The sequence below is a fragment of the Tupaia chinensis genome, unplaced genomic scaffold (genome assembly GCF_000334495.1).
Source record: "Tupaia chinensis unplaced genomic scaffold, TupChi_1.0 Scaffold000086_1, whole genome shotgun sequence".
Classification (NCBI taxonomy): Eukaryota; Metazoa; Chordata; class Mammalia; order Scandentia; family Tupaiidae; genus Tupaia; species Tupaia belangeri.
Genome location: NW_006159548.1, coordinates 1,037,190 through 1,059,804, shown reverse-complemented (window position 1 = coordinate 1,059,804; position 22,615 = coordinate 1,037,190). Strand labels below are relative to the sequence as shown.

General features: G+C 39.7%; 1 protein-coding gene across 1 annotated transcript in view; it reads right to left on the bottom strand.

Annotated features, from left to right (window-relative positions):
- Positions 1-11,536: 11,536 nt before the first annotated feature.
- Positions 11,537-22,615, bottom strand: part of MOB1B (MOB kinase activator 1B) — a 64,511-nt gene continuing 53,432 nt past the window's right edge. Inside the window, exons 4-6 of the mRNA XM_027769749.1 lie at positions 20,820-20,953; positions 17,450-17,613; positions 11,537-13,960 (exon numbers count right to left, since the gene is read on the bottom strand). Coding sequence (XP_027625550.1) covers positions 13,883-13,960; positions 17,450-17,613; positions 20,820-20,953 — 376 coding nt within the window. The 3' untranslated portion in view covers positions 11,537-13,882. The remainder of the gene's footprint in view (positions 13,961-17,449; positions 17,614-20,819; positions 20,954-22,615) is intronic.

Genomic DNA, 22,615 nt, shown 5'->3' with positions numbered 1-22,615 from the left:
GCGGGGCGGAGGGGGGGGGGCAGAGTCCAGGGTGGGCGGGGACAGGGCTCAGGGGCCGGAGGTCAGAGGCCGGAGGGCGCGGGCGGGTGTCACCTGCCTTGTCAAGGGGAGTGGAGTGGCCTGGGTTGGGCTGGGCTTTGGAGAATTCGCTTCTGGAACTGGGGGTGGTGAAGAAGAACAGAAGCGCCCGGACAGACTTGTTTAGACACAAGCTGATCTCATCAGGGAGCGGAGCTGTTACAGGTCCAGGTCTTAGGAAAATCAAACTAGTGACACAGCAGGAGAAGGACGCTTGGGGAGGCTGGCCTGCATGCCACTTTCCAGTTTGGACCCCTCCGAGCCACATGAGTATGCCAGGGTATGCTGGCCGGCGCTGATGGGTGGATGGCTGAATGGACACCTGTTTTGGGTTCTCTTTCTCTGTGTGTCTCTTGCTCATGGGAAAAATACTATTTTTTTTGAGAGGTTTTAGCTATAGGGCGCGTGAGCTCGCCAGACAGACAGAGAGAGACATAGAGACAGAAAGCGAGAAATCACCCCCGGGGGGGATGGTCACGCCGCAATCCCTTCTCTTCCATTCTCCTCTCGGGATCTTGGGCACGCACGCACACGCGCCTGGCGTGAGTTCTAAGCCACCAGGTCCGGGACGGAAACCGCAGTCGACTACGTGGGAATCCAACGACATAGCCATTACGCTAACTGCTGGTTCCCAAGGGAGAAATAATCTTAAAAAAAGGGGGGGAGGGCAGCAGGTGGCTTGGTGGTTAAGGACGCTGGACTCCCATGGCCCACCACGGTTACCTGGTGGCTTGCCTTTTTTCCTCACTTTCTCTCTTCCTCCCTCCCTCTCTGGTCAAATTAAAATAAATAAAAAGTTAAATCGAATTATTCTTTAGAAAAAGGAAAAATGGATTATCTCCTGGTCTCTATGAGGAGGAAGAAAGAAAAAGTGCTGACCTCAAGAAATATACTGCCCTCCTACTCTGGGCCAGGTACTGTTCCAAACACTAATCATGAATTAACTAGCAATCCAGTGTTGGAGATGCCATCAATAGCCCAATTTACCAGTGAGAAAACAACATTGAGAGGTTACTTGTTCCAAGGTCAAGTAAGTGGAACTGGCATAGAAATTTAGGTTATGGCTACCCACAGGAAGCCTTTTCTAAGCTCTCATACCCCCAGACATTTGATGTGAACACCTGTGTATGCTGTGTAGAAGTTAGCACACTGCGTAGGTTTTTTATTATTCTTTTATTTAACTTTATTTATCCATTTATTTATTTATTTAACTTTGACCAGAGGGAGTGAGAGAGAGAGAAAGTGAGAAAGCAAGCTACCTGGTCCAGGACTTGAACCATGGTTGACCGTGTGGGAGTCCAGTGCTCTTAACCACACCACCTACTGGCCCCCTTAAAAAAAATTCATTAACTTTATTCATTATTTTTTTATTTTAATTTGACCAGAGAGGGAAAGCGAGAAAACAAGCAAACTGCATAGGTTTCTACTCAGCATGAGATTAACTCTACATGCCCAACACCAGACAGAAGTCAAAACACGTTGAATTTTTGAATGTCTACTTATATGGGTGTACTCTGCTAGAAGACTCATAGCTGGGGACAAATACCATATAGAAAGGTCCAAAGATGTTCATTTTAGTCAAGATAAAGACCTAGTAAATCAGCTATTACCCAGTCTGGAAATTATCCAGTTAAAATTGTCTTCAGAAACTCAAAGTTCTGCTGTTCTTTTACCTAATGAGTATTACCTGATGTAAATGTATCTAAAGGAGGAGCCAGAATAGGGAGAATTGATGACTCCAGAATCAGAAATAAGTGCAATTCCATGGGGAACTCCAGAGTGAAACATCAAGAATCATTGTACTTTCCCCATATTAGTTATGCTATTGCTTTCTGTATATAAGTTATTATTAGCAGCAAGATTCTTGGAATGGAAAAGACCCGAACAGTTGTCATCAAGAATGGCAAAGAAGATTTGGGGAAGGTGGTAGGGAAGCTACTAGGTGTCACATTCCATACCAAGTGCACGGGATGGGGAGCCCATGAGATGGTGGGTTTTGGTGGCTACCTAGAGAGGTCAAGGGGAGCCACGGAGACCTTCAAGAGGAGGAAGGAGGAATTGAAGTCCCATGAGCATCTTATAAAGAAACTCTGGGTTGAGGAGTAGAAATCCCCAATTGTGGTTTCCAAGAAAAAGATCCACGAAGAAGTACAGTGATCAAAAGTTTAAGCACTAGAGGGCCAGCTGTTGCCTAATGGTTAAGGAAGCCAGAGCTGACATGGTCCACTGTGGTTAGAAGCCCAGCTCTGGTGACTTAAAGGGCACAATGAGCACTTGTGCAGCATGCCCAAATCCCAGCAGGATAGAGAAATGGAGGACTGTGGCGTGACCACACCTCACTGGAGAGTGCTGCTTTCTCTCCACCTCTGGCACACCCAACACCCTCTGCCAATTTATTTTTTTTTAGGAGTGTACAGTATTTCAAAAATACAAATGAAGTGGGGAACCAAGCTCTATGTCCAACATAACCTGTAGGTAACATAGGAAGAGATCAGAAGAAAGCATTTATTTTTTTGGAAAGGTTTTTCCTATAGGGTACGTGTGTTCGCCAGACAGACAGAGACAGACAGAGAGACAGAAAGCGAGAAATCACCCCCCAGGGGGGATGGCCACGCAACAATCCCTTCTCCATTCTCCTCTCGGGATCTTGGGCACACACGCACCCGGTGTGAGTTTCAGCCACCGGGTCCAGGACTCGAACTGCGGTCTACTGTGTGGGAGTACAACGACATAGCCATTAGGCTAACTGCTGGTCCCAAAAAAAAGCCCTTTTTTTTTTTTTTTTTTTGGAGAGGTTTTCGCTATAGGGCGCGTGCGCTTGCCAGACAGACACAGACAGACAGAAAGCGAGAAATCACCCCCCAGAGGGGATGGTCACGCCGCAGTCCCTTCTCCTCCATTCTCCTCTCGGGATCTTGGGCACGCACGCACACGTGCCTGGTGTGAGTTTTAAGCCACCGGGCCCGGGACGCGAACCGTGGTAGACTACGTGGGAGTCCAGCGACATAGCCATTACGCTAACTGCTGGTTCCCAAGAAAGCATTTTTTAAAACACTTTCCTGAGATTGCCACACAACTCCTTATCTGAAAAAGCCGTCAGCGAGATGACCAGAAATAAAAAATTTTAGGAAAGGTCTTTTTAAATTTTTTTTTAAAGAATTATTTTATTTAACTTTATTTATTTACTTTTATTTGACCAGAGAGGGACAGAGCAAGCAAGCAAGAGAGAGACGGGGAAAATGTGAAAAAGCAAGTCGCCAAGTCTGGTACTCAAACCACGGTCAGCCATGTGGGAGTCTAACATCCTTAACCACCACGCTACCTGCCAGCCCCAGGAAAGGTTTTAGGAAAGAAATTTTCTTTAGAAAAATACAATGCATAAGGGGCCAGCAGGTAGCATGGGGGTTAGGGTGCTGGACTCCCACATGGCTTACCACAGTTCGAGTGCCAGACCTGGTGGCTTGCAAATGATGCTGGGTGCATGTGCATTTGTGCCGAAAATCTCGAGAAGAGTGGAGGTTTTCCTGAGAGCCAGCAGACCAGGATTGTGGCATGGCCATCTCCCCTGGGGAGTGATTTCTCACTTTCTCTCCCTGTTCTTCAGTGAGTGCACATGACCTATAGCAAAATCTCTCCCCTCCAAAAATAAAAATAAAAAATATAATGCATATACAGGTTAAACATCCTTTATCCAAAATGCTTGGGACTAGAAGTCTTTCAGATTTCAGACTTTTTTTTTTTTTTTTGGACATGAGATATCTTGAGGATGGTACTCAAGGCTAAGCATGAAATTCACTTATGTTTCATATATGCCTTACACACACAACCTTTAGGGAATTCTTATATTTCTGTATTGCAGCATTTTGACTATCACTGTCATAAGGTCAGGTGTGGAGTTTTCACATTGTTGGTGATCAAAAAGTTCTTGGTTTTGGAGCATTTCAGATTTGGGGATCAAGGATGCTCAACCTGTATTGTATATTAAAAAAAAAATTCCCATCTCCCTGTAAAAGTGTTAAACACACAAGTATTTTGCAGTGAAACAAAGAATTTTCACATTAAGGGGTTAAAGAGGTCAAGTTTGTACTGAATTCAAAAAACACTTTCAGTTTTCTGAGGCTTTCCAATTTGGGAACAGAAGATAGGAGATAGAGTACTAAGCACTTAACCAGTAAAGTATGTGCTACCATCTTAACCCTTGTCAGAAATTTTACTACTCTTTCAATTTGGGAATTTTTTTTCCTCTGGTAAAAATCCTGGTATACGTAGGGTGGTCTTTGTCATGGGCTGTGAAAGAATTCACAAATGTAGAAAAGCAGAGAAAAAAAGGTTTATTCCATTTCTAAGGGAGTAAAGGGTGTGGATGCTAAGAGTTGGATCAGCTCTGAAGCATGGAGGCAAGGAGTTTTTATTGGGACTTAAGAAAAGGTTGGGGAAATTGGGGGACCCTAGAACAGGACATCTGTTGATCCTTGCATTGTTTTACTATCTCTTGATGTGACTTCTGCCTGAGTAGTCTGCCTTATTGTCTGTCCTTAGTTGTGGTGCAAACTGGTGAAGGATGTTACAATCTTTGTCTGAAGGCAAGAACTTAAAAAAAAACGAAGTCAGCTTCTTCTCCAAGAAAATATCAAATAGTAGATGGTGCCAGTGTGGCGAGAGGGCCCAGAAGTCCGGGGACTCTGGGATGAGAGTCAATGGCAGCTTCTGCAGAGACTTCAGCACTGGCCCCTAGCCCGATCCAACCAGGAAGCCACGGAGCTCATGATAGGCAAGGCTGAGGACAAGGAGTGGATCCCGATCAACCAGTTGGGACACCTACCTGGTCAGATATGAAGATCAAGTCCCTGAATGAACTCTGTTCTCCCCACCCACTAGGGAGTCAATAACCCAATTCCTTTTTCTGAGGGCATCTCTCAAGGATAAGTTTTGAATATTATACCTGTGGACTCACGCTGGCCAGTGGACCAGGTTCAGGGCATTTGTCACCACTGGAGACTACAATGGCCACGGTGGTTTGGGCGTGAAGTGCTCTATGGAAGTGGCCACCACCATCCAAGGGGCCATCTTAGCCAAGTTCTCCGTTGTCCCTGGTGTGGAGAGGCTACTGGGTGAACAATAACAGCAAGTCCCACAGTACTGTCCCTTGCAAGTGGCCAGCCACTGTGGCTCTGTGATCTCACATGGCCAATCGCGGTTCAAGTCCTAGACCTGGCAACCTGGCAGCTTGCTTTCTCGCTTTCCTTTTCTCTCTCTCTCTCTCTCTCTCTCTCTTTCTCTTGGGGAGGGGAGGGGAAGGGAGGAGAGGAAGGAAAGGAAAGACAGAAAGAAAGAAAAGAAAAGAAACAAGGAAGGAAGGAGAAAGAAATACAAAGAAAGAAAAGAAAGAAAAGAAAAATGAAAAGGAAAAAAAAGGAAGGAAGGAAAGGAATGAGGAATGAAGAAAGGAAGGAAGAAAAGAAAGAAGGAAAAAAGGAAGGAAGAAAGGAAAGGGGAGGAAGGAAGAAAGAAGGAAAGAAAGGAAAAAAGATAATAAAAGAAAGGAAGGAAGGAAGAAAAAGAAAAGGAAGAAAGGAAGAAAGAAAAAAGGAAGAAAGGGAGGGAAAAAGGAAGGAAGGAAGTTAAATAAAAAATAATTCTTAAAAAAGAGAAAGAAACTTTATGTGGCCAAAATGCATCATTCCAGACGTTATATAAAGAATTAGGGGAACGCAGCAGTTAGCGTAATGGCTATGTCGCTGGGCTCCCACGTAGTCGACCACGGTTCGTGTCCCGGACCCGGTGGCTTAAAACTCACGCCAGGCGCGTGTGCGTGCGTGCCCAAGATCCCGAGAGGAGAATGGAGGAGAAGGGATTGCAGCGTGGACATCCCCTCTGGGGGGTGATTTCTCGCTTTCTGTCTCTCTCTGTCTTTCTGGCGAGCGCACACGCCCTATAGTAAAAAACCTCTCAAAAAAAAAAAGAAATTAGAAAAAAAAAAAAAAGAATTAGTAATTTACATTTGGTACAATAGGGTTAAATGAACCTCATTATCAAGATGTAATCTTGTAGTATGAATAAATTTACATTTCTTTACATACAGTAGATGCTCTGTAAATGCTGTCTTTGCAGAAAAACAGGATGTATTTAAAGCATGCGGATATAGAACATATAAGCATAGACTACCATTTGGACTTTTAGTCTTTTCCTCAAAATACCATTAGTGATTTTGGGCAACTGTGGACATCCCGATGTGAGAGGACTTGAAAAAGTTCATGGAAAATAGAACTAAAGTATGGGTCTATTTTAGTGGAGAAAAAAAAAATCTATACATAATATGCTCATAACATGCATTTTATGTGAACTTTTTGAAGACTCCCCTTGTACCCTCAACTTGAAGACCTAAACAGATATTACTAACACAAATACCTCTAAATAATGATATTCTGAGAATAAAATACAAATTTCCTTTTAGAATTTGGGTATGAAGGGGACAGCAGGTGGCATGGTAGTTAAAGGCACTGGATTCCCACATGGCTGACCATGGTTTGAGTCCCAGATCTGGCAGCTTGCTTTCTTGTCATTTTTCCAACGACCCAATATAATTTTTTTTTAATTATAAAAATTTTATTTTCAAGTTTAGACCAGGTCATCAGATTCTTCGGGGTGTTGACAAAACATAAATAGAGGATTTAATGAGAATACCCTTAACTTTACCACTGATGTATCCTCTCTCTAACAGGGGGGCCTGAGACTGGGACTGTGGATTAAGAAATTACATTTAACCATGAAGGCCTTGGCAGTGATTCTTTCAAGACATTGTCATTGGATTCTGACTAAACAGTACAGGAAACTCTTGGCAGTAGCTACTATATCCACTTGCTTGATGTCTCAAAATGTGTAAGCTGTTTCCACTTGTGAAATTAAGTCCTGGTAAATTCACTTCAAACAGATCAAACTGCTCGTTCCCATAGAGCCTCAGCAGGTATGTGTGTGTGCATATACATATATGAAATATTATGTTTTTGTTTTGTTTTGTTTTTGTTTTTGTTTTTTGTTTTTTGTTTGGAGAGGTTTTCGCTATAGGGCGCGTGCGCTCGCCAGACAGAGACATAGAGACAGAAAGCGAGAAATCACCCCCCAGGGGGGATGGTCACACCGCAATCCCTTCTCCTCCATTCTCCTCTCGGGATCTTGGGCACGCACGCACACGCGCCCGGCGTGAGATTTAAGCCACCGGGTCCGAGACGCGAACCGCGGTCGACTACGTGGGAGTCCAGCGACATAGCCATTATGCTAACTGCTGGTTCCCTGAAATATTATGTTTTTTAACATTCAATTGTTATACCTCATTTGGCCTGTAAAGAGAATTTACCCAACATGAAATATATCTCAGACAAGTCCATTTCAGAATACTATACATGTTATTAACAGGTAGTAAGACATTTCTGTGTCCTACAAATGTCTTGCCTCTCTATTTGTTCTCCCTGATTTCCTTCCCTATACGCTTGCCTTCTCCCACCCTCTTTCCACACTGTCTCCAGTGTCCATAACTATTTTCACTGCTTTTATGTTCTTCAATCTTTCAATCTCTACCATAAGAGTGCAGACAGCCGGTATATATGACATGGAGACATACAGTATGCCTGCCAATACAATTTTTTTTAGAGGTTTTTGCTATAGGGCATGTGTGCTCGCCAGAGAGACAGAAAGCGAGAAATCACCCCCCAGGGGAGATGGCCATGCCACAGTCCCTTCTCCTCCATTCTCCTCTCAGGATCTTGGGCACACACGCACACGCACCCCGCATGAGTTTAAGCCACTGGGTCTGGGACTCGAACCACAGTTGAGTACATGGGAGTCCAGCGACATAGCCATTATACCAACTGCTGATCCCGACCAATATAATTTTTGAGCTTTAGTTTTCTAATATATTATAAGACACCGATACTAATTTCTAGAGTTAAAATTAATATTCCAGAAAATAATGCCTAACAAATTTTAAATGTTTAATATGTCCCTATATCATCAATATTTCCCTTGCAATGTGTTCCGTATGGGAATACCTAGAACAAAAATGAACAGTAATGCAAAGTCAGGATTCATGGGCAAACATAACTATTTATTATTTTTTTCTTATAAACATTCAATATCTTCCTTAAAAAAAAAAAAACCTAGAATTTAAATATTTCCCATCCCATCACATACAAATCTGTATACATTATTTACATCTTTCAAATAAATCATATTACAGATTTTGACATTCAGTATCCTCTTTTAAAATGAAAATGAAGTCATTAAACTTTGATCGGTAACAAGTACAATGGTGTAATCTTGGCACGGCTGATAATATAGTGCCCGTGTTGCACTTCATATTTTAGAGCATTTCCCCCTTTCCAGCTACTTCAATAGAGAGAGGAAGTTTCTGTTTCCATAAGAGCAGGACCCTGGTCTTCACGCATTATCTTCAACATGTGCACAGTGTGGATGTGTCCTTGCGCTTCCATGACTTGGCACTGGCAGTAGTCCTCTGCTTTTTTTCTTTACAAATGATTTCTATTCAGACTTTAAGTGTTCTCTTTTTTACTACATTCTCTCCCAGCCTAGATTTCCCGATACTGTTCCTACTGGAATTTTAAATAATAACTTAAGAGAAAGGTACAAGGAAAGTTTGAGTAGTGTTCCCTACAAGATAAGTGCCCTCACCACCCTGCTTATGCAAGTACAAAAATAACAAAGACAATTTAGTGGCTGTAAAAAACGATTTTTCCTAAAAATAGTCATTTTTGCAGAACAATTTAAGGAGAAAAATGTTCTTAAAACAAAAATGCACTAAGCTATTTTGCACCTGCACAACTATGTATTGCAGAAACAAAATAAAAATGAAAACTTGTGCAAAATGGTAAGAAATACCCACTTACAAGAATTTAAAATTAATAATATATGAAAGAAATTAAATACTAATAAAATTTAAATTTTTATATCAATACTAATTTCAGATTCAGTGACATAATTTAAAGAAAACTATCAACCAAAACAAACTGAAATGCACATATTAACAGTAAGTACTTCACAATTATTAACAATGAAGACCTTCAAAATCAACCAAACTGCTTTGTTTTCAACTTGTGTGTGTGCATGCATGCATGTGTGCATTTGTGCATGTGAGCACACAGGTTATCTTTGATAACTGTAGTCCAAAGTTTTCTATTGTACAGTACTATATCAGAAAATCAAACTTAACTTGCACAACTAAAAGTATCCACTATTTTAATATGAATTTTCTTTTTTTTTTTTGTGAATCAGTTCAGCAATAGGTGGCAGATACAGAGCTCAATTTCATATCGTCAGAATGAATTATCCTCTGTGGTTAAGAAAGCCTTTAAAAATTCAAATGATCAGGAGTTAGAATTTTTGTTGTATCTCAAATAAAATTTCTCTATTAACTCTTGAGAGTAGGTTGAGAGCTGAAAGACAGTGATTCCGATGGTAAATCTTAACATATGACAAAAATGATATTCAAATTATTTTGGAAGTAATACTTAAAGGATAGATTGGCGTTTCCAAGAACGGGTATATTCTTTAATCTTCCAGATAAGTTTCAAAATGTGAAGTTTCCTCATTGGTATGAGACACATTTTCAAATTACAAATACACTTTTGGCCCCACATCTTTTCAAATGACATTCAGAATTTAAAGTTATATATGAAATGGTTGTATACATCTAAGTATCGTGTGACATGGAGGCTTAAAACAGCATAATTATTACATAAAACTTACTCCAATTTCTTTGTATGACAACTTCATCTTTGAAGTCAAATTGTTCATTTGAGGAAAAAAAAGGATAGAGATAAAGACTGTTGTTTCTTTCAATTATTTCTATCATAAATATTAGGCCCATTTTTTTTTTTTTTTTTGAGAGGTTTACGCTATAGGGTGCGTGCGCTCGCCAGACAGACAGAGAGAGACAGAGAGACAGAAAGCGAGAAATCATCCCCCAGGGGGGATGGTTATGCTGCAATCCCTTCTCCTCCATTCTCCTCTCGGGATCTTGGGCACACACGCACACGTGCCCGGCGTGAGTTTTAAGCCACCGGGTCCGGGACGCGAACTGTGGTCAACTACGTGGGAGTCCAGCGACATAGCCATTACGCTAACTGCTGGTTCCTAGGCCCATTTTTCATACTACCTATTCAATCAAAACTATCCTACAATAGTCAAGATAGAATTCAAAAGTTTTCAGGAAAAAGAACAAAAATTTAAAAAGCATATGCTAAAAAAAAAAGCCTTGCTTTTAAAAAATTATTATTGTATTTAGCTGTAAGATAATATAACTGAATTTTTAAAAAAAGTAAAACCTACATATCCAAATGATACTACCCACTTCAAGATAGTGGTAACAGAATACTATTTCTTCATCCATTGGTGTGACCAATGCATAAATCATTCACTTCTGCAAATTCAGAGCCTACGACCCATTGTTCTTGATTTTCCTAATGGTTTTAGTTCTAAAAGAACAGCCAAGTTGGTTTGGTGATTAAGACAGATCACATTGAGTTTCAAAAAAGTTCTTGGTGCAACTAAAATGGTGAAACTGATTTTCTTGCATAGTCACAAACAGATTCTCATGACATCTCTAAAAGTTTCCAAAACAGCATACTTTCGCAGCATAGCTGGAATAAGTAGTGATTCCCAAGGGATCAACTTGCATTTGGATGGTAAGGTATGGCGTACTCATTTTAAAAGAAAGTTCTACAACTTAATATTTGTATCTCACATATTCTACCATTTCAGTGGTTATCAAAACCTCTCTTAGAGAGGGTGTAGACAAAAGTATAAAAGAAATCTGTCATTTTGCTATTTTCCCATAAGCAAGGAAAATGGTAATACATAAAATGGAGCTTGGTGATTATATATCTAAAATAAAAATGTCCACATTAACTCTATTTCCTGATAAGCGATTGTAGTGCTTTATCCTTCCTGACACACCGGGCGGTAACTCAATCTGAGAGATGCGATGCACTGAGTCCTCTACCTGTGATATATTTTATGCTGACCATTTACAAATGACAAACAGAGTTTGAAAAGTAGAAAGAGACAGCAATCGGAAATCTTTCAATTCAAGGTAAAAGCCTCCACCAGCTAACACATACTTATGTTTAAATTAGTCTAATACCACGGTGTTTATGGGAAAGGGAAAAATCAAGTCCACAAATGGAAGCTAGTAGCACCATCTACTAACAATTAAAATTTCTGTTACATAAATTTGCTACTTTATATTTTATGAATGCTTTTATCAAAGAACAAGGAATCAACTTCTGCTTTAGATCTAAGTACAAAGGGTAAAGAGGGAGAGATAATTATCTTGGTTACTTATAAAAGAGATCTGAAAAGAACCCAGTAGACATCTATATACAAGCCACACTGCAAAACCAAGCTTTGATCTGTATTTTATAAAGGGCATCTTACTAACTCTCCTGAGAACTAATCAAACCAAAGCAACTCTTCATTAACAATGATTTTTCTCATATGCTCTGGTGAGCGTTTCCTTGCTTACAGCCATGTAGCACTATGTACAAGGCCAGCCTTTTGTCCCTGGGGAATTGCTGCACTTTGTTACCATGTATCCACACCCATCTATTTCCTTGCTTGCCAATAACTGGGTATAAAGGAATACTCAAAAGCAGGCACCTGAAATTCTGGCACAGTGAAAACAATCTCCTATCTTCGCACAGTGGGAAAGTAGATCCTACTACTGAACATTAATTTATAGAGAAAAATTTCCACTTTTATAATGTACTACTATATAAGGCTTAAAATAGGAGGTATACTTTTTTTTTTTTTTACACTACTCTCTCTGTACTTGGCTACTGCAACCTCTTTGTTACTCGGTTGATATGAAGTCAAATGCAGTAAGGAAGACTATCTGAATAACCGTGTGCTTCACTTTCCAACTCAAAACCACTTGACATATTTTATTTCTGAGTCAACTCAAAGAGGTTGATACGATCTATTTGGATAAAAAAGATTTGTTTTAAGGAAATCAGCTGGCTCGTGGTCACTGCAGTTTATTAAAAAGCATTGCCAGCAAGTGTCCAATATATATGCCTCCACCAGGCTCTCCTGTTACTTTTTTTATGGTATTTGATGAGTAATTGATGGAAAAAGAGATGAAGAAAGGGCAGTTTCTAGTGATCATAATTGTAACAGCATTATAATGTATCACTCACTGCTTGTGAATAGCAAAAACAAACTGATTTCATTTTAGATTCTTTTCTTACTGTTTTTAATGTACATAATTTCAGAGCCAGCATTTCTATTCTACAAGGAAAAGTTTGTAACTGAAGGAAGCAGATGTACCAGAAATAACAAAAACTGAAACTGCAAGCCTGAAAATATTTCTCAACGTTAAACTGAAGTGAAAAAAAAAAATCTTCAGTCTAAACTGAACTTGTTATTTATGGTAATAATTCACTAAAAAGTCATAGCAAATAAAATGTAAAAGTTAATAACTACTGATTCAGATTATTCATTGTTTATTATCACTGCAAAGAAAAAGATTTCCTTTCCCAGTGGAAAAATCAGAAGTCACAACACTTCAAACTGGACCTATAATAAGCAAAGAAGTTACTGTATCATTTTAAAATGATAGGCGAACACCAAATCCATTCACTGAATGGAAATGCTAAAAAGTGGTCAATTTCCCCTAAACAGTCCTTAAATTCCATGTCTGTAATAATGTCTGTACCTAAAATTAATAATTTATTTTTAACTTCTCATGGAAGTTGATTCCTAAGAGGAAGTCTCTAAGACTTTGTTTATATGTCATTGATTAAAACTTTCACACCATTCTATTCAAAGGTTTTAAGACAGGACTTTCTAAAACATGACTCCCCATACTGAATCCCATCCCCAACTCCTATACCTACTAATCCCTCCAACCAAACACCTACGTCTATTCCCCTCCTCTTCAAAGTAGGAGGGGATTCTACAGACTTATGGCTCATTTTGGCAATTGCTAAGAAACCTCACAGTTCAGCATCACCTCTGAGGATGGCAATTCTATATGTAACCTGAATTACATCTACAGTGCAGTTTACATGTAGAAAGAAGCCAAAATGTAACAGGCATGACATTTTAGCATCCAAGTTTCAATATCACAGATATCAAGAGATGGAAAAAGACCTGCTTGTAGAACTTTATGCTTTGTTGAACAGAATATATTACTGTCAATATAAAAAATAATGAAGAAATATTAATTTTTATGTTCTACATGCACACCTTTACAAATCATGTTTCTTCAATGTAGTAAAAGCTGGAGATCATCAATTTAGGTAAACTATGGCTTTTTACAACATGCACCAGTAAGTGCCCTGGGTAGTAATCCTAATATTGTTTTGAGCCCTGTTCAGTTCTATGTGCTTTGCACCTCAGAAGTGAGCCTGCCAAGGCACTTAAAAACATAAGTCTTTTGGGATTTCAAAAATGGGCCACAATTTACACAACACAGAACCCCCATCTATCAGCAGTTCAATCAATAAGCATTTTCTTTCAGCACACAATATTATGAGAAATTCCTAAATAACCAAAACCAAGTCAGAACAAAGAAATACTGTATGCCACTAAGACAAAAATCTACTCCTATCAAATGTATAAAGAATTGTCTTAGCTTCCTCTAGAAATAGATTGTTTTCAAAGAAAAAGAAAAACAAATAAGCCCGCCAAACCCAAGACAAAACAATCCAGATAAAAATAAAATACAACAAAACCCCAAATACTCTCCCGCACAGCTTAATTTAAAGAACTTGTACAGCACCACATCTTTTTATCTGTCCTTTGAGGTGAGTTTTTCAATCAGTTCTTGGAGTGGTGCAAGTTCTCTTCTGTCAATAAGGTTGAATTCCTATGTGTGATGAAAGGAAGAAGAAACAACAAAAACATTTGTATCTCATTCATTCCAAAACAGATTACCACTAACATTTGTTGGAAATTAGCTTTTGAAGTAAGAGCAGATTTCATTTTTCTTGTGTATTCACTATCTCTGTGTCTTAGGCAAATCACTTAGCCACCCTGATATTTTATTTTTACATCTGTAATAAGAGAACAAATCTTTCTGCCTCATAAACTTGTCATGGGGACTTAGAACCAGCAGATAGCACGATGGTTACATAGCTGGACTCCCACGCAGTCATTGACTGTGGTTTGAGTCTCAGTCCCAGACCCAGCAGTTTATACTGGGTGCGTGTGCACGTGTGCCCAAAATTCTGAGAGGAGAAAGAAGGGACTGCGGTGTGGTCATCCCCTCTGGGGGGGTGATTTCTCACTTTCTGTCTCTCTGTCTCTGTCTCTCTGGCAAGTTTATATGCCTTACAGCAAAAATCTCTCTTTAAAAAAAATATTACAGGGACTAAATGTGACACTGGATCTTAACCATTTCACATGACGCCTGGCACAAAGTAGCAATAAATGGGAGTTGACGCTTCTTGTTGAAAAGAATAACCTGGGCACATATAGTCCACCAAATAAGAACTGAAATATTTAGCATCTCAGGCAAACTTGAGCATTATATGAAGTGTAAAAGCCTGGTCATAAACTAATGGATCAGCAGGCAATCATAAGACAGTGGTACGAGAACAGAATGCATAAGGTAAAGTCCATGAATGGTAAATAAAATCTTTTTTTTTTTTTTGAGAGGCTTTTTCGCTATAGAGTGCTTGCGCTCACCAGACAGACAGAGAGAGACAGAGAGACAGAAAACGAGAAATCACCCCCAGGGGGGATGGCCACGCCACAATCCCTTCTCCTCCATTTTCCTCTCGGGATCTTGGGCACGCACGCACACGTGCCCAGCGTGAGTTTTAAGCCACCGGGTCCGGGACGCGAACTGCGGTCAACTATGTGGGAGTCCAGCAACATAGCCTTTATGCTAACTGCTGGTCCCAGTAAAATCTTAAAAAGAGGATAAATGAGAAAGCTTGAATTTACACTTCTTTAGAAGTTCCACCACAGGGCCAGCGGTGGCATGGTGGACTCCCACGTGGCCAACAGCAGTTGGAGTCTCAGACCTGATGACTTCCTTTCTCATTTTCCCTCTCTCTTTCTCTGTCTCTGGTATGAGCACATGTCCTACAGCAAATTAAAATAATAATAGTGATGATAAATAAAATTTTTAAAAAGTTCCACCCCGGTCATTCTGAAGTTCACTTCTAAAGAGATTTTCCCTAAATTATAAATTATAAAGCTAAATAACAGAGGTTGTCTTTACTTTTGATCTTCTGCCATGGTGAGCATTCTCAGCTCCCGATGTAACTTCTTATTAGCATCCACCATGTGCCAACCCCTATAGTGAGTACTGGGGAGAAACAATAGGAGCCATATATAGCAGACCGACCCATAAGATTTGTGAGGTCTCAGCTGACAATGCAAATGGATATACTAGATTACTGAATTTTACTCAGAAGGGGGCCAGCAGATGATATGGTGATTAAGGTGCTATAATCCCACATGATTGACCATGGTTTGAGTCCTGAACCTTCTCATTTTCTCTTTCTCTCTCTTTTTCAGTCCCTCTCTGGTGGGCATATGTGCCCTATAGCAGATTTTTAAAAACAGTAATAATGATAAAATTAATAATTCTTAAAAAAAAAACTTTAAGTATATGTTGTTAAATAAAACATATTTAATACTCCTACTCTGACAAAAATATTTTTTCTTTAACTTTTTAAAATATATTTACTTTTTAAACTATGTCACAGGGTCCATATGCACTCCAGAGAGACAAAGACAGGAAAAGTGAGAAAGCAACCTCTCCACCCCATGGGGAATGATCACTCACAATCCCTTCTCCTCCATTTCTCTCTCCTTTCAAGATTTTGGGTATGCATGCACACGCACCTGGTGTGTTTTTCAAGCCAGTGGGTCCAGCTGCAGCAAAATGTGCAGTCAAGTCATGTGGAATCCAGCCACCTTAACCACCACACCACCAGCTGGCTATATATAAAGTATACTTTACATATAATATATATTATATATAAACATATATTATATAATATATACTATATAAATATTCATATATATATACACATTCACACAAATATATATACATATATATGTATTTTAATTGCCACAGTACACATATGCTCGCCAGAGAAACAGGGGGTGGGAGAGGACAGAAAGCACCCTCCAATGGAGGGACTGGGTCATGCTGCAATCTATTCTCCTCCTTTTCTCCATCTTGTTGAGATTTGGACATAAACACACACATACCTACTGGGTTTTTCAAGACACTGAGGCTGGGATTCGAACACCACAGTCAGCCATGTGAGTTCTGGTTCCCTTGCCCACGAGGCCATATTGCCACCTCAAACATACTTTTAATAGTACTCTGGAATAGAAACACCCAGTACAAACTTTTTATCCTTAAACATGATAGACAATCTCTAACTTAAAAATTATTGTGTAGGTCCAGCAGATAGTATAATGGCTACATCGCTAGACTCCTACACAGTCAACTCCGGTTCGAATCCCAGACCTAGTGGCTTAAACTCACGCCGGGTGCATGTGCATGCATGCCCGAGGTCCCAAGAGGAGAATTGAAAAGGGATTGCAGTGTGGCCAGCCCCCCCTTGGGGGTGATTTCTCACTTTCTGTCTCTCTGTCTGTCTCTGTCTTTCTGGCGAGTACACGTGCCCTATAGCAAAAACTTATCTAAAAAAAAGAAAATTATAGAGTGCGGTTTTTAAAACTATACACACACACACACACACACACACACATATTTGATATTCAAAACCCATTTCTAGTCTAGGTAGAAAGAAGTGAGGGTAAAGAGGAATAGAAGGAGTACTAAATGCTCAAGAGACCTGACTTTGCTGGAGAAACACATGAGTAGTGTCACTACTTGGGACACTGGAAGCTGCATGAGAGGCCTGGGTTTGATTGTCAGGCCAACTTGAACACACCAGTGCAGGGGTGTATGTCTGTAATCTTAGCTAACTGGAAGGCAGAGAATCACAACTAAGTGAGACCCCGTCAAAAATAACTCTCTCTTTCTCTTCCCTATCTGTCTTTTCCCAGGCTCATAAAGGGGAAAAACAAAAAGGCTCAAGACCAATTTTATCTATAGATCTACAAAACTAATGTTAATGTTCTTTACCCAGCCCTTCTATACAGTCTGCTAACTGCAACAAATCCAAAACAAGATTTCTGAGATTTATTTAGATTTGCATGCCATTAACTTGGAGATTAATGAAATTTCAGTAACAAAAGGCCAGTCCTTACCATCATGGAACACTTAGGAGACGTGGTAGACTAGAGAAATATGGTACACTCTAGCCTGATGGCATGGATGCAGTACTCTAACAAGCACCAAAGGTCTCCTAAACCAACTTACCTGGACGAAAAAAATAAAGTGCTTGAAAGATGTATTGAGATGTGCTTCCTCCTGAAGCTGGATCACAGGGTCAAAATGCTGATGATAAATGTGAGCGTAAACCCTAAAAAGGCGTTTGAGTATAGTTTTTGCCACAGACATGAAATTCTTCGGAAATGGGACACCTAATAAAGAGATAAACAAACAACCCTATTAACAAGAGATAGAAAAAAGGACATATGAGTTAGTCAGAAATTGACAGCATAAATTACAAAGACAAGACTGAAAAGGTGCTATTGTGAACTACTTTATAGACCCATTAATGCCTTTCAGAAGTTGTCAACATATCATGAATACGAATAAACTTTAAAGCTTTAAGAAGGAGCGAGAACCAAGGAATAACAACTAGTCTTCATTATAGCCCATTATGCCTCTAACATAACATGACTTGACTAAGATGAAACAAACATCTAAAATGATAGTGCAAGTACACGTACACTCAGATTCTCAGATTTCTTTTTCTTAAAGAATTATTTAATTTTATTTGTCATTATTTTTAATTTGACCAGCGAGAGAGAGAGAAAGGGAAAGTGAGAAAGCAAGCTTCTAGTACTTGAACAGTGGTTGGCTGTGTGGGAGTCTAGCACCTTAACCACCACACACCTGCCAGTACCCAGATCCTCAGATTTCTTAACATCAAGTCTCAAAAGAACAATGCTGAACACAAATAACTGTGTACAGTTTTGTTTAAAATGATTGTAATACATTTTATATAATTTTTCCTACGTAAAGTATTTCATTACTATTCCAGGTTTATATTTGTACTGCTCAACTAGATTCATTGTTTTGTGAATTATAGCACAGGATTAAACAAACACAAAACCAGAAAAATACAAAATCTCTGTGAAGAAAAGGAAGCCTTCAAACATTGTTAGTGAGAAGGAAGACTGGTGCAGCATTATGCAATAGTATATAGGTTCCTAAATGAACTAGAAATAGAACTACCATATGACCAGCAATCCCCTTTCTGAGTATAAGGAAATGAAAATCACCACAGGGTAAAGATATTTGCAATCCCATGTTCACTGCAGCATTATTCACAATTACCGAAATATGGAAACAACCTAGGTATCCATCAACAGATGAATAGATTAAGAAACTCTGGCACATGGGGCCAGCAGGTGGCATGGTGGTTAAGGCACTGGACTCCCACATGTCCAACCATGGTTCAAGTTCGGACCTGCTGGCTTGCTTTCTTACTTTTCTTCTCTCTCTCTAGTCAAATTTTAAAAATAATAATAATAATAATAAATTAAATAATTCTTTTAAAAAATAAAAAACTCTGGCATATTCACTACAATACTATTCAGCCTTTAAAAAGGAGAAGATGGGGACCGGCAGATGGTGTAACATTGCTGGACTCCCATGTAGCTGACAGCGGTTTGAGTCCTGAACCTGGCGGCTTAAAACTCACATCAGGCGTGTGTCAGTACATGTCTAAAATCTACAGAAGAGAATGGAGGAAGGGACTGCAGCATGGCCATTCATCCTGGGGAGTGATTTCTTGCTTTCTGTCTCTCTGCCTCTCTAGAGAGCACACATGCCGTACAGCAAAAATCTCTGTTAAAAAAATAAAGGAAGGATACGGGGCTGTAGTGGGTAAGCGCTGGATCCCCACATGGCCAACCACAAATTAAGTCCCAGACCCAGGGGCATGAAGGGCATGTGTGGGTGAGTGCCAATAAAAAGATTTGCCACAACCTGGACATACCTACAGGATATTATGCTAAACAAAATAAACCTTTCATGAAAAGCAAAAAATAGGTGATCTCATTAATATGGAACCTAAAAATTAAGGGGGGGTCGAATGTATAGAGATAGAGAATAAAATAGCATTTATAGCATTTACAAGGGGCAGTGTTGGGGGGAAGAAATGTGGAGATGTAGCTTAAAGGATAAGAAGTAACAGATACGTAGGCTAGATAGGTTTAAAGATCAAATGTACAATTTGAGGACTAGGCGGAGTACAATAATAGGGTACTGTAGTCAGGATTTCAACTAAATGAACAGATTGCAGGTGGTTTTGCCACAGAGGGGAAAAATAAGTGTGAGATGAAAGATATGTTCATTTGTTTCAATGTAATAAACATTTGACTACATGTATTTTATAACATCATGCTCCATACTTAAATAGACACAACCTTTATTTAAAAAAAAGAAGAAGAAGAAAGAAAAGAATCTAGGCTAGCAGGTGATACGGCTGGTGGTTAAGGCACTGGATCCCACATGGCTAATGACACAGTTCAAGTCCCAGACCTGGTAGACTGAAAAACATGCCAGGAATGTGTGCATGTGTGCCTAAAAATCCCCAGAAGAAAGCAAGGGAGAGGGACTTGGCCATTCCACCTGGGAGGGGGTGATTTCTCACTTTAGCTCTCACTGTCTTTCTCTGGCAAGCGCATGAGCCCTATAGGGAAAATTTTTTTAAAAAATAATTAAAAAAAAATTTTATTTATTCATTCATTTATTTTAATTTGACCAGAGAGAGACACAGAGAAAGAGAATGAGAGAAAGCAAGCCACCAGGTCCAGGACTCGAACTGTGGTCAGCCATGTGGGAGTGTCCAGCGTCTTAACCACCACACCACCTGCTGGTCCCCTATAGTGAAAATCTTAAAGAAATAAAAATAAAAATTGATAATATCTTAAAAGTCAATTGAAGTAGAAATTTATATATATAAACCTATCCTTTCAGCTAATAACACATTTAAAAACACTATGTAAAAGGGTAAAAAAAAAACAATTCACATAGGATAGCTTGCTCATTTTACCACTAAGATAACAAACTTTTGTGTCACTTCTAGGGAACTATATAACATACACATACATAACAAAGCCGATGGGCAGGCAGGTGGCATGGTGGTTAAGGACACTGGACTCCCACATGGCCGAGTGCAGTATGAGTCCCGGACCTGGTGGCTTGTTTCTCACTTTCCCTCTCTCTCCCCCTTACTCTGTTCCTCTCTAGTCAGATTAAATAAATAAATAGATAAATGGATAAAGTTAAATAAAATAATTCTTAAAAATAAAAAAGAGGGCCGGCAGGTGGCGTGGTGGTTAAGGTGCTGGACTCCCACATAGCCAAAAGCAGTTCAAGTCCTGGACCTGGAGGCTTACTTTCTCACTTTCCTCTGTCTCTCTCTCTGGGCAAAAAAAAATAAATAAATAAAAATAATAATAATAATAACAAATAAGAATTAAGTAAATAAAGAATTCTTAAAAAAAAAAAAAGAATTCTCCAACTGTGTAGGGCAAAAAGAGGGAGGACAGCTCTAGAATCATATAAAATTACGTAAATCATCAAGGATATCAATTACATAAAATAATTATACCAATTTTTGATGGAAACAATGTCTCATCATCCAACTGGTCCTGAACCCAAGTCATCAGGTAATCAATATACTTTGGCGCAGAGCACTTAATAGGCTTCTTTATGTTTGTTCCATCTGCCCAGTGATATTCATATCTGCATTCAAAAGAAAACAATCCACACACAATATTATTATATCCTCATATGGAGTATACATACTTTTTATAGCATATATGTATATATATTATGAATGTGTATATGGACATGTTTTAAGCAATCCATTTCTCCACATAAAGATGGATTTATAAATTGTTAGTGAACTATTTTGCATGTATCACAACCCAAACTAACCAGATCATGTCAAACCATTTTTTGCGTTCATATCCTCTCCTCAATGAATGTTCTTAAGTAGCTTTCTCTAATATTCAGCTCTCATTTTACAATCATTACTACATCACTGTAGTAAAAAAAAACTAGCTTACTTTTCAGTTCAATGACAAGCATCTTTGAATTTTATGGTTGCTTTTCTTCCTTAAAAAAAAAAAAATCTCGGGACCAGCAGTTGGAGTAATGGCTGTGTCATTGGACTCCCACTTAGTCAACTGCGGTTCGAGTCCCGGACCCGGTGGCTTAAACTCACGCTGGGCACGTGTGCATGTGTGCCCAAAATACTGAGAAGAGAATGGAGGAGAAGGGATTGCAGTGTGGCCAACCCCTCGGGGGTGATTTTTCGCTTTCTGTCTCTCTGTCTCTCTGTCTTTCTGGCGAGCTCACACTATAGCAAAAACCTCTCAAAGAAAAACAAAAAACAAAAAACAACCCTCTCCTGGGGACCAGCAGAGGGCAGAATGGTTACGACACTGTACTCTGACATAGTAGGCCTTGGTTGGAATCTCAGACCCGGCTGCTTAAAAGCTCACACCCGGCTGCTTAAAAGCTCACACCAGGTGGGGACCAGCAGTTAGCATAATGGCTATGTTGCTGGACTCCCATGTAGTCGACCACGGTTTGTGTCCCGGACCTGGTGGCTTAAAACTCACGCCAGGCACGTGTGCGTGCCCAAGATCCCGAGAGGAGAATGGAGGAGAAGGGATTGCAGCGTGGCCATCCCCCCTGGGGGGTGATTTCTCGCTTTCTGTCTGTCTCTATCTGTATGGCGAGTGCACGTGCCCTATAGCAAAAACCTCTCAAAAAAAAAAAAAGCTCACACCACACCAGGTGTGTGTATGTGCGCGTGCCCAAGATTCCAAGAGGAGTAGATGGCATAATGGTTATGTCAGTGGACACTCACATAGTCGACCATGGTTCAAGTCCCAGAACCGGTAGCTTAAAACATGCTGGATGCATATATATGCATGACCAAAATCGTGAGAGAAGAGTGGAAGAGAAGGGACTGCAGTGTGGTCATCCCCCCTGAGGGGGGGATGATTTCTTGCTTTCTGACTCTGTCTCTGTCTCTCCAGCAAGTGCAGTGCCCTATAGCAAAATTCTCTCTTTAGAAAAAAAAAAGAAACTTTCCTTATGTAATACAATTTTTGTTTAACTTGGGGGCTTCAAATTTTGAGTTAAGGACAGAGAATAACACAGAGCCTCTCAAGTAAGATCAATGAAAAAAAGAATGAGTCAACATTTGAGTATTTGGCTGAGATGCCAAATAGGTCTTTAAAAAAAATTGGCAACTCACATAAAATGCCTATAGGTTTTTAGGTACGTATTACAAGAACACTATCCTTTGATTTAAAAAAATTTTAATGTGTATCTACCGTGTGAGCAGTTACTACATCAAGAACAAGGGATGCTAAAATAAACGACTCTTTC